The sequence below is a fragment of the Salvia hispanica genome, chromosome 1 (assembly GCF_023119035.1).
Source record: "Salvia hispanica cultivar TCC Black 2014 chromosome 1, UniMelb_Shisp_WGS_1.0, whole genome shotgun sequence".
NCBI classification, from domain to species: domain Eukaryota; kingdom Viridiplantae; phylum Streptophyta; class Magnoliopsida; order Lamiales; family Lamiaceae; genus Salvia; species Salvia hispanica.
This window is the reverse complement of record NC_062965.1, coordinates 26,857,044-26,879,617: the sequence shown is the minus strand read 5'-3', so window position 1 is coordinate 26,879,617 and position 22,574 is coordinate 26,857,044. Positions and strand designations below refer to the sequence as shown.

Below are 22,574 nucleotides of genomic sequence, written 5' to 3'. Positions count from 1 at the left end.
CACTTTCGCCAAACACCCTCACACTTTGAGGTTTTTGTAAGGAGTGATGTCCTTTTCTTTGAGTGGGATTTTGTTTAGGATATAGTTGGCTGTCAAGATAGCCTCCCCCCACATGTTATGGGGCAATCCTAAACTTAGTAGCAACGCATTCATCATCTCTTTTAGAGTTTGATTTTTGCGTACTAAAACACCATTAAATTGTGGTGAATATGAAGCAGTTGTTTGATAAATTATACCACTAGCGTTGCATAACTCCTCAAACGGGGCTACATACTCGCCTCATCTATCACTTCGAACCGCTTTGATTTTACAATCAAGTTGATTCTCAACTTCGTTCTTATAATTATTGAACGCTTCAATTGCTTCATCTTTACTTCTTAAAAGATAAATATAGCAATATCTTATGCGATCATCTATAAAAGTGATAAAGTACTTTTTACCATCTTTAGTTTGCACTATCTTTAAATCACATATATCGGTGTGAATTAATTCAAGGGGTTTTATTTTCCGTTCAACCGGGTGAAATGGTAACTTAGTCATTAGCTTCAAGACATATTTCACATTTGTCTTGGGTATCCACTTCAATTGCATTTAGTAAATCTAAATTTACTAATCGTTTAATGGCTTTTGAATTTACATTTCCCAGTCTACAATGCCATAAATTTGAACACTCGGTCAAGTAAGAGGAAGTAGATGCTTTATTATTATTAGCCAAAGGCTTTGGGACAAGGTACGTAGCCACACTAAGCTTGAAAAGTCCATCGGTTACATAACCTTTTCCGAGGGACTTCCCAAACTTGTAAAGCAAACCTATCAGACTCGAATACAAGTTTAAACCCCTTATTAACTAGTATTGATCCTTACACTAGGTTCTTGTGAATGTCCGGGACGTGCAGCACATCCTTCAAGGTGATTGTGACGCCGGACATCATCATGAGGATCACATTTCCAATGCCGAGGACTTCGGAGGATGCTTGATTCCCCATGTTGATCTTCCTCCCTTCAACAGCAGGGTAGGAGGAAAACTTGCTTCTGTCGGAGCAAACATGAGCAGTAGCGCCAGTGTCAATGTACTAGCCACCCTTGTAGTCACACCCCAACCCCTCTCTGACATATATATTTATAATAAACAAATACAGATTAAAGTAAAGAATTCACATATTAATCATTTCACTAACCGAACGCTATAATTAGAAAATCAATCATTTATTAGACTTATTTACAAATATTCAAAATCGCATATATAAATAACCATCAAATATCATAAATAATTTCAGATCCATATGCATATGTTTCTCTGTCCAGTTTATTATTCTGTGACAAATCAAGTCTGGTATCTGCCCGGGATTTTCAATATACCAATATGATTTGACCTGAAGGTCCCAATATGATTCGACCCGAAGGTCCCAATATGATTGACCCGAAGGTCCCAATATGATTCGACCCGAAAGTCCCACTGTGATTTGACCCGTAGGTCCCAATATGATCGACCCGAAGGTCCCAATATGTCCACTGTGATTTGACCCGTAGGTCCCAATATGATTGACCCGAAAGTCCCAATATGTCCACTGTGATTTCAGATCCAGGGCAAGACTGTCACAGATCCTCTTTAATCAAATGATTCGAATAATTCCAATGCCATGTAAAACATATCAATTGCATCAATAACATATCTCTATCATATTCTACCATCGATATCAAGTAACACTTCACCAACTAAATTCACATCATATAATCCACTATATACTCCAATAAATTACTTCCATCATACATATAGTAAAAGAATTGCATAACACATGAAAAATTAAAATGGTAATTTATACACACCTGATGACAACATATTATAAACACACAACTTCCCTTTCTCGATCTACAACTCTTGGTATAGCCGGAGGGTCGAAACTATTTTTTTTTTGTTTATTTCCTTCACTTTTTGTTTTCCTTCCTAACCCCCTCTTCTTCTTCTTTTATTGTTCACGGACTTTACGTATATATATAAATTTGAGGCGGTTTTCCCCTTTAGAGTTAAAACTATTGCACAATATATATTATAAAATTATATAAATATGCATGCTACTTATTTCTTTTCTAATTGACACTTGTCGCATGAGATTAGTGACGCTATCAAATAGTGAACACGTGCATGCCATGATATTATACTCAAACTAAACTTACTTTTATTTTTATAATCTTAATTTAGGATCCCACTATTGTATATATATTTTTCATGCACAAAAAGTTCTATGCACATACGCATTAATACACATGCACACACACTTCGATGAACGGCTTAATATTATACTTATTTTCAAAACTTTTCAATAATAAAAAATAATATTCTACTATATTTAATTAATCATAATACTAATTTTTACCTTCTATAATAGCAATTTAACATATACCGATAATACAATATGACATATAATTCTAATAAAATATGCGAATAATTCATGTATCGGAACAGGGATGTCACACTTGTTATCCACAAGGTTCACTTTTTCGGTGACTATGGCAACGAGGTCATTCTCATCCCAATCCTTGAACTCCTTCTCAATGACGTTGACTGTCGGCTTCTTCTTCTTTTTGCGGCAGTCTTTGGCAAAGTGCACAATTTTGCCACACTTGTAGCACTCGCCTTCAAATTTCTTTGTAGGCTATTTCCCCTTCCCTTTGTCCTTCTGATTTGGACGAGGGCGTTTGTTGGAGGGACCGCCCCGCTCCAACAAGTTGGATTTGGCTTCAAGTGGGCTAAAGCCCCTAGGCTTTTGATCACTTTTGCGCACGTCCGCTTCAATTAATGCGCAGTTTCACGATCAAGTCTTCAAGAGTCATCCTCTTTCGCTTGTGCTTGAGGTAGCTCTTGAAGTCCTTCCAACTAGGAGGAAGTTTCTCAATGATTATGCACCTTACAAAGTTGTCGGACATAGAGCCCGTCATGTTCATGTTGGGCATAGAGCCCGTCATGTTCATACTGGTCCCAAATGAGCCAATATCCGTGTTGGACCCGAAGGCCCTAACACTCGTGTGAGACCCGAAGGCCCCAGCACTCCACCCATTAAAGGATCCGAATGAACCACTAAAAGTGGAACCAACCTATCCACTCGAGGTGGATCCACCAGTGAGCCCAAGGGGGTTAATAAACTCCCAACATTACAAAAAAAAAACGCAAAATACTGACGGAATTAGTGACGACATCCATGACTCAACTTATTTTTAACACAAGTATACCCGCAAGTGTACGGGGCTAATGTAGCAAATAGTAAGCAAAGAGTATCGTATCCTAATTACCACGAACCAACCTCAACTACTATCTAGATGAATCGGAAAGTTTTGGTTTTCTAAATCTACTTAAAAGCAAGGTAAAAGCAATTAAAAACAACTAGAGAACTAAAAGCAAATAAGAAAACGAATGTAGATCAAGGATGAGAAGGGTAGAATCCTACGGGATCGATAACCACTATCTTATGCTCAACTAACTTCCTAACTATGCCAACAAGGGGTCTCAATGGTTATTAAGCTATCACTAAGGTAAAACTATATCTTTTCTCAAAGCATATAATTTGTAGATTGCTACCTAGAACCGAAGTGTCCTTCCTAGAACTAAGGTAACAACTCCTAAAAGCTCCTAAGATACTTAGCTTCATTCAAAGGCTCAAATCTGTCGATTATATTGGCAAAGACGTCAACTTCTCTTCTTTCAAATTAAACTACTCACTTCTCAGGTATTGTAGTAAAATCCACATGCATTTATAAGGTGATCAATCAAATAAATGTATAAGCACAAGAGAAGTCAAAATAACCACATGAGCCAAGGCATAGAAAAAGGAAATCAATTAAACATAAGAATCATTGTATCTCCCCCGTAGAACTCTACGAAGGATTTAGCTACTCATGTTCAACACAAAAGTCAAAGAAATATTCAAAAACATTATTTGAACAAGAATAAAACTAAAGGTAGAAACTCCTAGAATTGGATTGGGCGGATTGGAGGCTTCGTCTTCAATCTTGCGATGACTACTCGTCCTCTGCTCGTTCTTCTCTTCTTCCTAGGTGAAAAAGTAGTACTTTTGGGGTGGAGGCGTGTAGAATGCTGTAAGAGGCGTCCCATGCACATTAGGTTAAATAGGGCTCGAAATTTCCTTGTTTAGAACTGTCGGCCGAACCTGGCGACCGTTAAAGGCTGAAGCTGGCGAGTCGCCAGCAGCTCTCGGCAATTCTGGGCGAAGGACCTGGCGAGTCGCCAGGTGGGTAATGGGGCGAAGCTGGCGAGTCGTTAGCTATGTACTGCGTTTTCGTCCTTTTTCATCCCGGATGCCTCCTTTCGCCATTTAAGCTCATTTTCGACCCTTTTTCTACACATTCTTCACAAAATGGTCAAAATACTAATAACATAGAGAAGTAGCTATAAACCATGTCTCAAAATACACAATATACGATCAAAACCAAGTAAAACTACCCTCTAAAATCATGTAAAATCCAAGTGAATCAATCCAATAGCTCAACAACTAGTGGCAGAATTAGTGACTGGAAACTGTCAGTCACTAATTAGTGACAGGTTATTCCACCACTAATGCCAAGTAGTGGCCTACAGTTTCCGTCATTAGTAAATTTAGTGACGAAAAAATCGTCACTAAAATATTTTACCCACAAGCTTATTAATGACGGATCTGCCCAAACTTGATCTGTCACTAATCTGTTTAGTGAAGAAATTTCACTGATTAGTGACAGATTTTTCCGTCACTAATTGGCGACTTTTTTGTAGTGCAAGGGGTTGTTGATGAAGATTGATAGATCCCGGGGGTTGGCATCATCGATGGAATCGACGACGTGTTGACCGGAGCAGTGGTCGACATGATGGATGGGTGGCAGCGGTGGTGGTGGCCGGAGTGGTGGCAGCAGCAGTGTTGAATTCAGTCGACATCTCCAGCAAATGTGTTAAGTTTCGAAAGTTTTAGTTTCAGTTTATAGGTCCAAATCCCTTCAAAGGAAATAGGGATGTCAATATAGCCCGCAACCCGTGGGCTGGCCCGAATAGCCCGCTAAATTTATAGGGTTAAGGGTCGAAAATTTCTAGTCCGATAAAATTAAAAGTTGATAAGCCCGCACCCGATTAACCCGCAACCCGTTAGGGCCAGACCCGAAAACCCGATGGGCTGCCCCGATAACCCGGTAAAATTTATATTTTTTTTAATTTTTTACTCCTAATTCGACACTTCGTTGACTAATTTTATGACATAGATAACTAAAAAAAATTACTTTCACTTTTATGGTAAATATATAAATTATATATTAAACTTTTATTAATATAATAATTGTTAAATAAATTAATCTCACTAAAAGAATATTTAAATTTTTAACATGCATTAAAATTTCACGAAATATTACAAATATTAGTATTTTATGATTAAGTTTAAGCATATATATCAAATTTATCATAATGAAATATTTTATATTTTATAAATATAACTAATTTTCATCATGATTTATTGGATTGTTCGAGCCTTAACCTTATCGGTAGCAACCCGATTAACCCGTCGGGCTAGCCCGAAACCCGAGCTTTTAGGGTTAGGGCCAAACTTTTACAACCCGAAAGAAATCACAACCCGGCAAGCCCGCACCCGATTGACCGGCAACCCGAGTAGGGCCGGCCCGATTGACATCCCTAAAATGAAGGTTATCTCGTCTTGCGACTGTTGATTTCTGAAATTACAAGAGATGACATAGCGTAATACAACCCAAAAGAAAGAATACAAAGGAACAAACTGAAACTGAATTACAAGGAGAATTCGAAACAGTAAAACCGTGAAAGTATTTAGCCGAGTCGAGGAGTCCTCTTTCCGCAAGACGAGATACGCCCCGGTAGTGCTCTCGGATTGGCATTTCGTCCCCAAAGATAAAACGGCTACGTCTCTGGTGAAGCACCACCGCTTCGGCACAGCTCCGGCGAACTAGATGGAGGAGAGGGCAGAGCTTCGACTGCAGGGGGTCATACTACGAGGTGTCATCCCGCTTGGCTCGCTGACGACCATGGGTAAGGGCAAGGGCTCGGGCTCGCGGCGGGGCGGGGCGGGCGCATGTGCGCGCGTGTGGGCTCTACTGCCCATCTTAGTCCACTAGAATTATTACATGTAATAATCCTTCTTATTGAATACTTGATTAATAAGCTTGTTACTTTCAATGTTGGATAATTAACTCTCTTAATTAATCTCATTGCATCTCTCATATCTCATTTAATTAGTTTGCAATTTTGAACAACTTTAATCTATTATTTCTCACTCAATGGGAATCGGATTTGAGAAAATGAATATACCACGGTCATCTACTTCGAACGTAGATCGACGTTATATCATTTAATTTCACAAAATTAAATGTCTCGTTGAAATTATAATTAGTCAAAATTCTTTGATCGGGCAAAGATTCCAATAATAAAGAGGAGAGAAGAAGAGATAATAAAATCTAATTCTTTCTTATTCATAATATGTGAAACAAGGGGTATTTATACGCCCTAGACCTCCTACTCAACAAAGGAAACAAAAACATAAAAATAACTAATTAGATATTGCCTAAATAATAAATTAACTAAACTAGATATTGCTTAGCTAAATAATAAATTAACTAAACTAGATATTGACTAAACTTAACTACCATATCTCTTGGGAGGTCCACACTTTCTTTTGGTTGTCTTTCCTTCGCTGTCGGCTGACTAGGCTGAGGCGGCGACTACTCTTGCGGTTGAAGCGATAATTCGTTGTTCTCGGTCTCCGTAGATCCATATCAGTGCGTGTGTGTTTTGAAAATTCAATTATTAAAATTTTAAAATTTTAGTTTAAACCGTTGATCCATAGTTGAGTAAATTTTTTGTTTAGAAACTTCTTTTCAATATATAACAATAATAAACATCTTTTCTCATTTTTAATTATTCTCTCTACTTTATTCATTTTTTACACTATTCTCACTATTTTTTTTTCTCTTATTTTTTATCTATCTACATAACACACTAAATATCCATTTATTAAACTCCATGTTGAAGTTGAAAAGTTCCACTTCAACTATGAGGAAACGAAGGGAGTATAAAATTTAGATTAAATTGAATCGAAACATAATATAAGTACTCCATAATATAATATGTTATACATAATTTTGTGTTTAATTTAATTTTACAATAGCAAAATAATACTACTAGTAGTAGGTATTTTGGTATATTGACTACTTTATGTATGTGCTATATAAGTATATATATTTTCTATTTCAAATTGATTTCTATGTTTTACACATAAAACAAGCATTCCTTTTGTAATGCATGGCTAACATAGTCTTGTTGAATTTTCAAAGAAATCATGCCAATTACAACTAATAATGACAGGCCAGAAATTCAGATAATGATATGTCCCCAGAACCCAATCCCAGGCTATTATTACCTTCTGGTATGCCATTGTTGTGCTTCTTCTAGTTCGAACCGGCTACTTGGCAATCACCAATATCAGCTGAAAAGATGAATTCATCAACTTCTGAGAATCTCTGCCGTCGATTTTCACTTGCTGAACTCAACTTAGCCACCGGAGATTTCAGCGAGGAGCATGTGATTGGAAAGGGTGGTTTTGGTAAAGTTTACAAAGGCTTCATTGATAATGAGGCAACTGCTATAAAGCGGCGGCTAGCATCAAATCTGACTCGAGGGACAGGGCAAGGCCAGATAGAATTTGCGGCGGAGATTGAAACACTAAGCAAGTTCCGACATCGTAATCTAGTCTCTCTTATAGGGTACTGTGATGAACAGGGTGAGATGATTCTTGTTTATGACTACATGTGGAACGGAACGCTAGCAGATCACCTTCACAAGCTATTGAGTGATAGCAACGGCGGCTCAAGTCTCTCGTGGAATGAACGACTTAAGATATGTATTGGAGCGGGACGAGGTTTGGACTATCTTCACTCTGGTTGCTCCATCATACACCGTGATGTCAAGCCAACTAACATCCTTTTAGATGAAAATTTCGTTGCTAAGGTTTCGGATTTTGGGTTGGCCAAACATTTAAGGCTTGATATCTCACATAGCCATGTCTTCACAAATGTTAAGGGTTCATTTGGGTATTTTGATCCAAGTTATTTTAGCAGCGGTATACTTAAAAGGGCAAGTGACACTTATGCGTTTGGGATAGTATTATTGGAGGTGTTGAGTGGGAGACCAGCGATTGAAGAAAATCTTGCCGAGGATGAGATGTATATGAGCATGTGGGCTCAAGAAAAAATTCGAAAAGGAAAAGCTTATCAGATTGTAGCTTCAAATTTGAAGGGAGATATCTCACAAGAATGCTTGAAGACATTTGTTGAGGTTGTTAAAGGATGTTTGGATCTTGATCCAAAGAAACGACTCACAATGTCTCGAGTTGTGGTGCAGCTTGAGTTGGCCCTTGAACAACAGGAGAGGAAAGGAACGACGGCACAAAAATTACAGTTTTGGCCGTTTCGGAATCGAGCTGGTAAATGTGAATTCTTTCTATATATAAAAAATAATGGATGTTTAAGTTGTGATTAATGATCCTGAGAGTATTTGTGTTGGTTATGGTGACACAGGATCAACAGCAAAGACCATCCCTGCCACTGCCATGAAAGAAGCCTTTCCACTAGTTGGTATGTATAAGTTCTTTCTATGCATAGACACTTTACAAATAGTGGATGCTCAAGTTTTGGTAAATGGTCTTGATATTGTTTGTGTTGGTTGGTTATGGCGACACAGGTCCAACACCAAAAGATCAAAGTGAGGTTGAAGTTGATAAGCTGTCAAAGGACATTCCTGCCACTGCCACAAAAGAAGCCTTTCCATTAGAAGGTTGTATAAAAGTTCTTTCTTTGCATAGATAATTTATAAAATGTTGGGTGTTCAAGGTGTATTTATTGATCTTTATATTTTGCATGTGTTGGTTTGGTGAAACAGGATCAACACAAAAGGATCAAAATGAGGTTGAAGTTGATGAAATGTCAAAGGACATCCCCTTCACCGCCATAAAAGAAGCCTTTCCATTAGATGGTTTGTATAAAAGTTCTTTCTTTGCATAGATAATTTAGAAATGTTGGATGTTCAAGTTGTATTTATCGATCTTTATATTTTGTATGTGTTGGTTATGGTGAAACAGGATTAACACAAAAGGATCAAAATGAGGTTGAAGTTGATAAGCTGTCAAAGGACATCCCCGCCACTGCCACAAAAGAAGCCTTTCCATTAGATGGTTTGTATAAAAGTTCTTTCTTTTGCATAGATAATTTAGAAATGTTGGATGTTCAAGTTGTTTTTATCGATCTTTATATTTTGTATGTGTTGGTTATGGTGAAACAGGATCAACACAAAAGGATCAAAATGAGGCTGAAGTTGATAAGCTGTCAAAGGACATCCCTGCCACTGCCACAAAAGAAGCCTTTCCATTAGATGGTTTGTATAAAAGTTCTTTCTTTTGCATAGATAATTTAGAAATGTTGGATGTTCAAGTTGTATTTATCGATCTTTATATTTTGTATGGGTTGGTTATGGTGAAACAGGATCAACACAAAAGGATCAAAATGAGGTTGAAGTTGATAAGCTGTCTAAGGACATCCCCGCCACCGCCACAAAAGAAGCCTTTCCATTAGATGGTTTGTATAAAAGTTCTTTCTTTGCATAGATAATTTAGAAATGTTGGATGTTCAAGTTGTATTTATCGATCTTTATATTGTATGTGTTGGTTTTGGTGAAACAGAATCAACACCAAAGGATCAAAATGAGGCTGAAGTTGATGAAATGTCAAAGGACATCCCCGCTACTGCCATGAAAGAAGATGATGTCTATTTCATTATATTTGGTGAGGCAAAGGGCATTGATGCTGGTTATATTACACCCGTGTCTAATAGTTTTGAAGGAGTCATAGAAAATGGACTGGATGCAAATATTGAAAGGTGGCGCTACTGCACGTCAAAGCATGGATTTGAGTCCAGAGTAAAGGTTTGGAATAGCTATATGGAGTATTAGATTGGCTTATTTGGATGAAAAAGTTTTATTAGTTTTGAGTGACTAATGTGGCTGTAACACCTGGTTTTATAGGTTTCAAGATCATTATCTAAGCTAAAGCATGAGAACGTGGTCGAACTAGTTGTTTATCATTGGTATCACAGTTTGCAGATCTTAGCGTATGATTTTGCTCCACGAGGGTCCCTACGCGACATTCTTCATAAACAGCAAGGCATAGACTCAAGCTCAAAGCCATATCCGGTTTTATCATGGTCCCAAAGAATCCAAATCGCTCTTGGGGTTGCAAAAGGAATATGCTACATTCATGGCATGGGATTGATCCATCATAACATCAGATCCAGCAATATTTTAATTTGTGATGATGATACTGCTAAGATAATTGATCCTTTTCTATGGCCGACTCTATGCCGCTATTGTAGGGAAAATTATTGTGTAATGCATTCGCACATCACTCAGAAAATTGATGTTTACAACTTTGGTGAGATTCTCTTTGAGCTCTTGACAGGTAGTAATATAAATGATAGTAGTAACTCAGAACCAGCAGTAGAGGGGCTGCATCAATTTGTGGATGCTAGATTAAAAGGAGAGTACCCGCCCGATGCTGTTATGAAGGTAAATAACTTGTTATATCTGATAAGTTTCTTGCATTTGTTTTCATGATTACAATGATTTCTTTTTAAAACAGATGATTATAGTTGCACGTTCGTGCCTTCGAGATGAAGAATATTATGATCGAAAGATGGTTAGAGTTGTAAAATATCTTGAGCTGTGCCTTCACGAAACCAAATCACAAGACTCTCAGGGCTGAAAACAACTGAGATTGCATCTTATTTTAAGTTATTACTATAAATGAAAAAATTACTTTGTGATTATTTCTTTTCATTGGATTTGATTCCCTTTCTTCTTATAGAAATGACAATGTCACTCAAACTATAAAATTCTTTCAGACGAAAATGTGTCTCACAATGCCTCAAGTCTGATTTTTCATAATTCAGTTAGCCAGACACGGAGGATTTAAGTGACGCACGTGTGATTGGGTATGGTGTATTTGGTAAATGATTGCTGAAAATGGACCCAGTGATTATGATTCAAAATCTTCATTATGGTTTCTCAATTTGATTTTTGTGTTGCATTGATAGAACCTCGTTCTATCGTGATTCGGCACACCGTTTGTAACAAGAACAAAAGGAAGATAAACCTAGTTGGAGTGCTAGGTTTCGGAACCAAGAATGAGAATAGAAGTTAATTCATATTTCTCAATGATTTAATTATCTATGGGATTCTAGTATTTATAGAATCCGCAACCCTAGACGGTTCGACCTTCCTAGTTCGTCTCGAGAGAACCGACAAGAAAACCCGAGGATATTATAAACTAGACCCAAACTATATCTTGCAAGGCAAGATATCAAAAGAATACAAAATATAACATAATTAAATAACAAGAAATAAGTCTAGCTATGGAAATATAATAAACTAAAGATATTCAAGGATCTTCACTTCTTCGGGCGTGAATGGGCTGCTCATCGTCGCCTGGTTCCCGGTTGGGTTCGAGTCCCTATCAACTCCCCCACGGTTGAAATCCACCTTGCCCTCAAGGTGGGAGTCAAAATAGCTTTTATCCTTAAACCAAAACGATTCTAGCTCCAACACCTGTTCACCTACATGTAAATGACCACAATCATTATATGGTGCATAAAGATCGACAACACTCGGTGAAGGATCCTCATCACCCGATTGATAGGAATGAGTAGAATTTGGAAATCGTATCATCACATCTGCCACATTCAGGGCATAAATTCCAGCTCCAATGGCTTCATGCTCATTGTTGATTTCTGCTACAGCCTCACAAAATACCTTAGTGTCTACACAGTCATTTGGTCGGTCCTCCATAGTTGCTTCAGCAACTTCACGATCAGCATTTGCCACCACGGAAGGCCATCGTCCCCACAGAAACGACGTCACAAAATGAAAGTTTGTCATGTGAAACACCAGAGAGTATCCATCCTCGTCCATTTCCAAGACCTCGAACAGCGTCATGTATATAGATCTATTCTCATGTCTGTTCTCTATCACCAAAACCGATTGCTTACACAGTTGAACCTGCTGGAATTGTGGGCGAGATTGAGGTCTGCTTGAGCTCTCACCGATTCGACTATCGCCCAGCCGGATACTAGCTTCCCCATATGCAACATTCCACATGTCGTGATCCAGAACCATAAAAACTGCAAAGGAACCCATAGAACCAACAAGCTTCATGTGAAATCCAGTATCAGAATCGGAACATACTGATGTCGAACGATGATTCAAGCTATTGGAGCTTTCGGAAGCTTCAACCCTTTTGGGAATTACTGAATGCACTAGAGGAGAATGGTCAACAATTTCTAAGCTAGAGCTGCTCAAATGAGAAGCACGGACAACTTGCTCCTCATCAGCCGATGACTCGAAAGACGAGGAAGAGTTGGCTGTTCGGCAGGGCAGTCCCGTATCATCATTCTCTGTCAGTAAAATATCCGCAAATAATTCAGAATCCGAAAGACGAACCGGGCCCTCAACCTCAAGATTCAATGGGATCGACAATGTCATGTGAATCTTCTTCCTCGACTCCTCACAATCTCCCTGACCATGCTTCAAGTCAAGCACCCTATTAGAGTTCACTGTGCAATCTATGCCAACGAGGGCATCATTCTCAACCAATTCCACCTCCAATTTATTTCCAAACGAAGAATCCATTAACTCATTTGAAGGTAGAACATCTAACTGATTGTCATCAACCACACATGAAACTGCCACGTCAAAGAAAGGCGGAGCAAATACCTCTTGTTTGACCTCCTCGTTTCGCTGCGGTGGCGGGCGAATGGGCTCCCGGTTCACGACTGGAAACGCCATTGTGCAGTTGGGTTGTCGCTGGTCTAATGTCTGGGCGATGGTGAAAGTTTCCTTGAGTGTGCTAGGCCGTCGCATGAGGACTACCTGCTTCAGCGGGGATTTGAGACCCGCAATGAACAAAGAGGATAGTGTCGCATCCCCGATGTGAGAAGCCTTTTGTAGCAATGATTCGAACGATGCTTGATAGGCTTCGACTGTAGAAGCTTGCCGGAGAGTAGCCAATCGACCGACGTAGTCGTACAAATCAGGATCGAATCGTTGCTTTAAGGCTGACAAGAAGTCATCCCAACCCTTTCCTTTGTTATTTTCCACCCAATACTCCATCCAATCTGATTTTGGTGGATCGAATAAATATTGTGTAAGATAAAGACGCTCATCTAACGGTGTGTAGTCTTGGTTGTAGTACGTTTGGATCTTATTAATCCAATTCGGGGCATTCTCTCCGTCAAAACGTGGGGGTTTGAGACGGAGGCGTGGTAGGGCTTCGGGCACAAGCGGTGCTTTAGTGACCGATGGAAGGAACGCCCAACTATGCGGAGATGTTGCGACTAGTTGTTGGTCTGGTGGCTCCTTCGCTCTCGCGATGGCGACGGAGGCTGACAGTTTGGTGAGGGTTTCCTCAATTTTTCTGTTGGCGGCTGTTTCCATCATCATTGAACTTGTGGGAGAAGTATTTTGGTGTGATTCCTCGAGAAGAGGCATGGTATGTAGAGAAAAATCTGGGTGCAATGAGTTTTTGACGGATTGGAGAAAGATTTGTGTTAACTGGCGTGAGGAAGATTGAGGAATTTTGAGAGATCAATTTTTATGGAGGAAGAGTAATTAATGTAAAGCACCAATTGATAGAACCTCGTTCTATCGTGATTCGGCACACCGTTTGTAACAAGAACAAAAGGAAGATAAACCTAGTTGGAGTGCTAGGTTTCGGAACCAAGAATGAGAATAGAAGTTAATTCATATTTCTCAATGATTTAATTATCTATGGGATTCTAGTATTTATAGAATCCGCAACCCTAGACGGTTCGACCTTCCTAGTTCGTCTCGGGAAAGAACCGACAAGAAAACCCGAGGATATTATAAACTAGACCCAAACGATATCTTGCAAGGCAAGATATCAAAAGAATACAAAATATAACATAATTAAATAACAAGAAATAAGTCTAGCTATGGAAATATAATAAACTAAAGATATTCAAGGATCTTCACTTCTTCGGGCGTGAATGGGCTGCTCATCGTCGCCTGGTTCCCGGTTGGGTTCGAGTCCCTATCATGCATTTCCTACTTTCACTTGTTTTGATTTAAGTATTGCATTTGTTTATTTAGCCATCATACAAGGTGTGATTTAAATCGAACTTCTCATTCTCTTCGTGCACTTTCTCCAAAATCTCCAATGATATTCACTTTTCAAGTTTAGCACTACTAAAATTTCCGGTCACTGATTTGATCTCAGCGACGACATCTAATCAAGGCCGAAGGTATGTTTTCCTCACCATTCAGAGCCGCTCTTCCATTAGGACTCACATAGTTGTAGAAAAACTCAAAATTTCTAATGTCTCGGTTGATATTCTCAAGTAAAAAGGTCAATTTAAATTCAAGTGAACAGAAAAAAGGTCAAAGGTACAAAACAACCTATCCTACAACACAAATACTAGAATATTGCCATGTAAATATTTTTTTAAAAAAGAAATAAAAGATTAAAACTTAAATTTTAACTCTATTTAAATCCTGTACTTTTCGTTAATCATATTCCATTCAAAATATAAACTTGAAAGGTGTACACTTGTAAGGTTTACTGCGCAAGAAGAAGAGAAATTCTTTTTATTTTCAACTCCAAGAAAAGTGCATCTCCATTCTCCAGATTTCAGTTGATTCGAGTCCAAATGCATAGGTAATTTAATCATGGCCGTGTAGTGTACTAACTAACCCAAGAAGGGATTGGAATGGAAGTTGTAAACTGTAGGAATGCGCATAAATAAATTTTTAAAAGCTGCAGAAAAATCTTAGGTGAGAAAAATAACAGAAAGAAATGAATTGGAATCTAAATAAGCGATAACTTGAAAATCGTAGATGTAATGGAGCTGAAGGAGCTGCTCTGCAAAAAGTTCAAAATTAGTGTAGTAGGAGTAAAAAAACAATTCCCAATTCTCAAAAGTAAAAATTAAAAACAATAGGGGCCAAAAGTTCATCTATGACTCTGAGCTGAATTTCTTGAAAATTTAATTAACCCTAATTTTCAAAATCGATTCCAATTGCTTCACAATTCCCAATCATAATTTGAATGCCGCCACATCGCCACCGTCCTCCACCCGTCCCAGACTGATCGAGCAGTGAACCCTCTCGTGGCGGTCCGACAATATGCAATATGCAATAATATATGCAATACTAAAGCTCATAGAAGACGAGATAAGGAAGGTTGTTGATGCTAGACTTGGAACAGACTACCCTCTTAGTGCACTTGCAATGGTAGAACTCTGTTTTTCGTTGATTAGTGAAATCCTGTTTTTTTTTCACATAAGAGATAACTCTGTTTTCTGATGAGATGATGCTATGCATTGAATTCATGATTATCATAAAACGGATGGCTGAAGTTGCCGCGGAGTGCCTTGCAAAGGACACTGTTTTGAAATATCTCATTAAGAGTCTTGAGCTTTGTTTACTTAATTTGCAATTATGTTGAATTTGGATAATGGGCTTATTAGGTGATGATTTGGCGGCTTTTAGTGGTGACCAAATATTTGTATGTGTATGGATTGAAAGTTCTAAATAGGTGTATTATGGAATTTATTAACCATGAATTTGTATTTAATTAGTTATATTGTAAGTTTTGTTAATTTTATTTTTTATTTACACTATACTGATTTTTAGTAATGTAATTATGGACTTAAATTAAAAGACATGTTTTTATTTTTTTTAAATTTTACAATTTACATATGGGATTTGTGATATTATATATGGCATATAATTGTATAAGCAACAAAATTAAGATAAAGGGATAGAAACGGAGATTAATAAATTAAATAATACTGACATTTAATGATAAAGGCATTACACGGTAGTCCTTCCTACAACAACAAAATACAAAACTTAATCTAAGAGCATCACTTTGGGTCAGCCACAAGCTAGTCACTATCTCTCCCTGCCATGTCATCAGCACTAAAATTCCACCTGTCATATTATCATTTTATTCAAATAAGCTAGCCTAAGGCCAGCCACAGGCTAGCCGCAATTAAAATAATTCAAAAACAACTACATTTACGGAATTAAACATAAAATACGGAATTAAATTTACGACACATATACGGGAAAAATTCATTAATTTAATTTAAATAAAAAAAAGTACATTAACTAAAAATCAAAAAAATTACATAATAAAAAAAAAATCCGGACTTCCACACACGAGCCACCGCCCCACTCTACTCCTCATTAATTTATTAAAAAATACATTAAAAAAAGTTAGTATGCCTTGAATCCGTTATAGTTTGCCGCTAGCCGAACGGGGGTCTCGCTAGCCCGTCTTCTGTGTGCCTATTTAAAAATTACATAATTAAAAAAATTCATAAAAAAAATACATTAAAAATGCAATAAAAAAATGCATAAAAAAATACATTAAAAAAATGCAATAAATAAAAAAAATGCATAAAAAAATTAAAAAATAGCATTGGCCGATCGCTCGCCGATCGGCACGCCACAATGGCGGCCAACGCATCGGCCAACGCTCGCAAATCGGCGTGCGCTCGCCTATTCTCTCGCCGATTTTGCACTGGCCGATTCCAATAGTTCGGCTAGCTGACCGGCTAGCGACGCGAATCGACTAGCCAGTAGGCTAGCCGCTATTGGAGATGCTCTAAACCGAACCAAATCTATAAGAATAGTCCTAATGAAAATCCAATACATATATACTCCTGTCAATGCACCATTAATTACAATATACAAATTCATTCACCGCCACTTGCAAATTTCTACCATGCTTCACTTTCAGAACTCCTTTTCATATATGTATTTTTTTCTAATTTAGACCAAGCATTACTTCTGAAGTTTTTTGCTAGAATAGTCTTGTTGAATTTTCAACACGCCTACAACTAGATTTAAGGCCATTAATTCAGATAATGATATGTCCATCCCCCTCTATAGTACCTTCGTCATGCCATTGTGCTTCATCTAGTCCGAGCCGGCGACTTGGCAATCACCAATATTAGCTGAAAAGATGAATTCATCAACTTCTGAGAATCTATGCCGTCGATTTTCACTTGCTGAACTCAACTTAGCCACCGGAGATTTCAACAACGAGCATGTGATTGGAAGGGGTGGTTTCGGTAAAGTCTACAAAGGCTTCATTAATAATGAGTCTATTGCTGTGGCAATAAAGCGTCGGCTAGCATTTGATCCCCGCCAAGGGCAGGCGGAGTTTGCATCGGAGATTGAAACACTAAGTAAGTTCCGACATCTTAATCTAGTCTCTCTACTTGGGTACTGTGATGAACAGGGAGAGATGATTCTTGTTTATGACTACATGAGGAATGGAACGCTAGCAGATCACCTCTACAATGGCGACTCAGCTCTCTCTTGGAAGGAACGACTAAAGATATGTATTGGAGCGGGGCGAGGTTTGGACTATCTTCACTCTGGTTGCTCCATCATACATAGGGATGTCAAGCCTACAAACATTCTTTTGGATAAAAATTTCATAGCTAAGGTTTCAGATTTTGGACTGGCCAAACATTTAGGACGCGATATCTTACAGAGCCATGTCTTCACAAAGGTTAAAGGGTACATTTGGGTATTTTGACCCAAGTTATTTTACGACCGGTGTACTAACAAAGGGAAGTGACACGTATGCATTTGGGATAATATTATTAGAGGTATTGAGTGGGAGACCAGCTGTTGAAGGAAGGGTTGCAGAGGATGAGGTGTGTATGAGCATATGGGCTCAAGAAAATATTCGAAATGGAAAAGCTGATCAGATTGTAGCTTCGAATTTGAAGGGTGAAATCTCAGAAGATTGCCTTAAGACATATGTTGGGGTTGTTAAAAGATGTTTGCATGTCGATCCGAAGAAACGATTCTCAATGAGTCGAGTTGTGGCACAGCTAGAGTTAGCCCTTGAACAACAGGAGAGGAAAGGGGCGACAACACCAAGATTACGAATTTGGCCATTTTGGAATAGAGATATACCGTCTGGTAAATGTGAATTCTTTCTTTGTGTACATACTTTACAAATACTGGATGTTGAAGTTGTGATGAGTGATCCGGTATTCTTTGTGGTTGTTATGGTGACACAGGTTCAACAGAAAAGGATCGAAATGAGGTTGAGGTTGATAAGCTGCCAAAGGCCATCCCTGCCACTGCCATGAAAGGAGATGTCCCTTTCATTCTAATTGGTGGAACAGAGTTCAGGGAAACACCGAGCCGTTATGATTATTCTAATGGATTCAGAGGAGTCCTGATAAATGGAATGGATGCATCAATTGAAACGATCTACTACATGCCAAAGCATGAATTTATAGCAAAGGTTTTGAATCGCTATATTATATATTGCCTTGTCTGAATGAAAAAAGTTTATTATTAACACATGGTTTTGTAGGTTTCAAGACCATTCTCTTCTCTGAAGCATGAGAACTTGGTCGAACTAGATGTTTACAATTTGTATGGCATTGAGATGGTCTTGGCATATGATTTTGCTCCCAGGGGGTCCCTACACGACATACTTCATGAACATCGAGGCATAGGCCCAAGCTCATACCCATATCCGGCTTTATCATGGTCCCAAAGAACCCACATCTCTCTTGATGTCGCAAGGGGATTATGCTACATTCATGATAAGGGATTATTCCATGGTAACATTAGATCCAGGAATGTTTTACTTTGTGATGATGGAACTGCTAAGATAATAGATCCTTTTCTATGGACTCAACACCCCAAGTAGCTGGCAAGGTTCTATGTGGGTAATGATGTTTACAACTTTGGTAAGATTCTCCTCGAGCTCTTAGCAGGTAGTAGTATATTACAAGGTGATAACACACGACGAGCAGAGCAGCATCATGGGTTATGGGTATGCAGCACAACAACTTCTTTCTGAATGTTATAGTGTCGTTTATATTACATGTGTGAGAATAAAGTTTTTAAAATTTTCGAAAAAAAAAATACATGTGTGATGTTGTTAAATAATATGACAGGAAGCATTACTGGATTCAGACAAGGCACACAAGATTGTGGATGGTAGATTAAAAGGAGAATACCAGCCCGAGGCTGTTAAGAAGGTAAAAAATATTTTGTTTGTCTGATAAGTCTCTTGCATTTGATTTCATGATTCTGCTGATTTATTTTATAAACAGATGGCTCGAATTTCTCAACGGTGCCTTCTAAATGAAGCTTATAATCATCCAAAGATGAGTAAAGTTGTACGAGATCTCGAGCGGTGCTTTGGCAAAACCAAATCACAGCACTCACAGAGCTGAAATCGACTGAGATTGATTGCATCTTATTATGCATAAAAAGCAGGGGAGCTGAAAAAGACGCCACCTGAAGTTTTCTTCTTGTAGAAATGTTATTGTGCTCAATACAGTAGTTAAGTTCTCATAGAATATCAAATTCAGTTAGCCATGGAATATTTAAGAGGTGCATATGTGATTAGAAATGATAGATTTGGTAAATAATTGCTGAAAATGCACTAGGTAAAAGTCCATAGTTATTCTTCACTTGTTCTGTTTAGATTAAGAAACAAAAAAATTAATTAATATATTCCAATTGGCTGTTTTAAATCTCGGATTGGAGTAATTTCTCTGGAAATACTAATGATTTGGCAAAGTCAACTAGCTTTTCGTGCCATTGACATTCTTATGTTTTGCTCCGACTACTTGATATCGTGACAACCAAATTGAGCTCAAAATATGACATCATCAATGGCTGAGCAACTTTGCCGTCTATTCTCCCTAGCCGAAATCCAGTTAGCCACAGGAGATTTCAGCGACGAACATTTGATCGGAAATGGTGCATGGATTTGGGAAAGTCTACAAGGGCCTCATTGATAATGGGTCAGTTTCTGTGGCCATAAAGCGGTGGCTAGTATCAAATCCGAGTCAAGGGAATGGGCAAGGCCAGACAGAATTCACGGTGGAGATTGAAACACTGACTCAGTTTCGCCATCGTAACCTAGTCTCTCTGATTGGGTCCTGCGATGAGGAGGGAGAGATGATTCTTGTTTATGACTACATGTCAAAGGGAACGCTGGCTGATCACCTCTACAATCAGTCAACACTCCCGTGGAATGAACGCCTTAAGATATGCATTGGAGCTGGCCGAGGTTTGGACTATCTTCACTCTGGTTGTTCCATCATACATCATGATGTCAAGCATACAAACATCCTTCTGGATGAAAATTGTACAGCCAAGGTTTCAGATTTTGGGTTGGCCAAACATTTAGGACATGATATCCCACCTCAAATTTGAAGGGCGAAATCTCGGAAGATTGCCTCAAGACATTTGTTGGGGTTGTAAAAGAAGTTTGCATCTTGATCCGAAGAAACGACTCACAATGACTCGAGTTGTGGCGCAGCTTGAGTTAGCCCTAGAACAACAGGAGAGGAAAGGGACAGCAACACAAAAATTACCATTTTGGAATCGAGTTATACCATCTGGTAAATGTGAATTCTTTCTATGTGTACATATTTTACAAATATTTGAAGTTTAAGTTGCAATGAATGATCTTGGTGTTGTTTGTGTTGGTTGATTATGGTGACACAGGATCAACACCAAAGTATCAAAAGGAGATTGAAGTTGATAAACAGGAGAGGAAAGGGACGACAACACCAAAATGACAGAATAGAGTTATACCATCACATAAAAGTGAATGCTTTGTATGTATAGATACTTGACAAATATTGGATGTTAAAGTTGTGATGAATGATCTTGATATATATTCTTTGTGTTGGTTATGCTGACACAGGATCTACAACAAAGGATCAAAGTGAGGTTGAAGTTGATAAAGCTGTCAAAGGCCTTTCCTGCCACTGCCATGAAAGAAGATGATGTTCCTTATGTTCTATTCGGTGAAACATAGGAAATTGTTGATGATTGTTTTAGTTCCATGTATAATGGATTTAAAGGTGCCCTGAAAATTGTCACGCGACTAAATTGGTCTGAAATATTGGAAACGAAACCAAATTGAAGTAAATAAATTACTAATATTTGGTGGGTTTCTTTAAATAGAAACATAACTATATAAACAAAAGAAATGAACCAATCTTTATGGTCATGCTACAATTTTATATACAAACTGCATTTTTCTTGTAAAATTGAAAATTAACAATTTTTTAAATAAAAATTCAAGTTCTAAGTTGAATATTGTCATAAAAACATAATATCAAACCTATCAACCCCAAAGTTAAAAATTACTACAATCAATTTCAAGGTAATAATATTTGAGATGTGTGGAGTTAAATGGGTTATTTCTCTTTTGATAAAAATCAATATTTTCAATTTCTCTTATTTTTTTATTCACTTATCTCTAATTGTCTTGCTTTATTCCCATAGTTGCTTTATTCACTTATCTCAAATAGTTGTTATGCTCGTCTTGGACATTCAGAGACGTCTTATTAGTATATATGCTGCAGAAAGAATATATAAATCCGGAAACGATTTTGTGCCGTTTAAGAACTATATCCTAGCTTATATTTATAAAGAATACAAAACCCTTTATTTTCTATTTGGTCTCTCAATAAATAGAAAGTTCAAACTTAATACTCCCTCCATCCCACAAAAATGTCACACTTTCCTTTTTAGTTTGTCCCACAAAAGAAGTCATATTTCCATTTTTGAAAAAAATTCTCTCTCTCATTAATATAAAAATTATATTTTCTCTTCCCATTTAACACACAAAACAAAACATTCTAAAATCTCGTGTCATCCTACAAGTGTGACATCTTTTATGGGACGGATAGAGTATTTAATTGACCAACTGAAAGATAGTTATACATATTAAATTAGTAATATGAAAATCCAAAGTTTTACTTAATGATTTTTTGTTAAATATTGCTACTTTTAATCCTACATAAATGAGCGTGATAAAAGCGAAGAAAAGCTTGCAAATTGTCAAATTGCGATGTACAGAAAATTGTAGACATCATTTTCATGTGAATATAATAGCCCAATGTGGGTTGTTAGAGATGTACATTTTGATTTTTTTATGTTGAAAATGATCAACTACCAAGTAAACCAAGTAAAGTAGTAAACCTTCCTCTGTTATTGTTATGCATGTTTCCTTCATCTACTTTCTTTTGGTAAATCAAACTTGAGCTGAAACGATGAAATCATCAACGTCTGAGAATCTCTGCCGTCGATTTTCACTTGCTGAACTTAACTTAGTCACTGGGGATTTCAGCGACGAGAATGTGATTGGGAAGGGTGGCTTTGGTAAAGTCTACAAAGGCTTCATTGATAATAAAAGGACAACTGCTGTGGCCATAAAGCGACGGCTAGCATCAAATCCGAGTCTAGGCCAGGCAGAGTTTGCGGCGGAGATTGAAACACTAAGTAAGTTCCGACATGACAATCTAGTCTCTCTTATTGGGTACTGTAATGATCAGGGAGAGAGGATTCTTGTTTATGAGTACATGTGGAATGGAACGCTAGCAGATCACCTCCACAAGCTATCAAGTGATAGCAATGGCGGGTCTACTCTCTCGTGGAATGA

The 22,574-nt window shown here is 37.9% G+C and overlaps 3 protein-coding genes, 1 long non-coding RNA gene and 1 pseudogene across 5 annotated transcripts in view; 4 read left to right on the top strand and 1 right to left on the bottom strand.

Moving 5' to 3' along the window:
* Positions 1 to 680: 680 nt before the first annotated feature.
* LOC125198370 lies at positions 681 to 2,024 on the bottom strand. The gene is made up of 2 exons (XR_007172399.1): positions 1,828 to 2,024; positions 681 to 1,107 (listed from the first exon to the last, which is right to left on the bottom strand). It is a non-coding gene; the product is annotated as an uncharacterized LOC125198370 (long non-coding RNA).
* A 5,363-nt stretch (positions 2,025 to 7,387) lies between these two features.
* On the top strand, positions 7,388 to 10,946 carry LOC125197940 (receptor-like kinase LIP2). Of its 2 annotated transcripts, XM_048096448.1 has the most exons (10): positions 7,388 to 8,480; positions 8,575 to 8,631; positions 8,738 to 8,830; positions 8,936 to 9,028; positions 9,135 to 9,227; positions 9,335 to 9,427; positions 9,535 to 9,627; positions 9,732 to 9,973; positions 10,073 to 10,612; positions 10,686 to 10,946. In XM_048096448.1, exons 1-10 carry the CDS (start codon positions 7,493 to 7,495, stop codon positions 10,806 to 10,808), a joined length of 2,415 nt encoding a protein of 804 aa, XP_047952405.1. In that variant the 5' UTR covers positions 7,388 to 7,492; the 3' UTR covers positions 10,809 to 10,946. The 2 variants fall into 2 exon arrangements, with proteins under 2 accessions (XP_047952405.1, XP_047952450.1); XM_048096493.1 differs by lacking the exons at positions 9,135 to 9,227; positions 9,335 to 9,427; positions 9,535 to 9,627.
* Positions 10,947 to 17,021: 6,075 nt separating this feature from the next.
* LOC125207661 lies at positions 17,022 to 21,016 on the top strand (annotated as a pseudogene).
* Positions 19,871 to 20,942, top strand: LOC125192742 (receptor-like protein kinase ANXUR2). Its single transcript, XM_048090375.1, has 2 exons — positions 19,871 to 20,275; positions 20,829 to 20,942. Exons 1-2 carry the CDS (start codon positions 19,871 to 19,873, stop codon positions 20,940 to 20,942), a joined length of 519 nt encoding a protein of 172 aa, XP_047946332.1.
* A 1,169-nt stretch (positions 21,017 to 22,185) lies between the features above and the next one.
* Positions 22,186 to 22,574, top strand: part of LOC125192732 (receptor-like protein kinase ANXUR1) — a 2,389-nt gene continuing 2,000 nt past the window's right edge. Inside the window, exon 1 of the mRNA XM_048090366.1 lies at positions 22,186 to 22,482. Coding sequence (XP_047946323.1) covers positions 22,186 to 22,482 — 297 coding nt within the window. The remainder of the gene's footprint in view (positions 22,483 to 22,574) is intronic.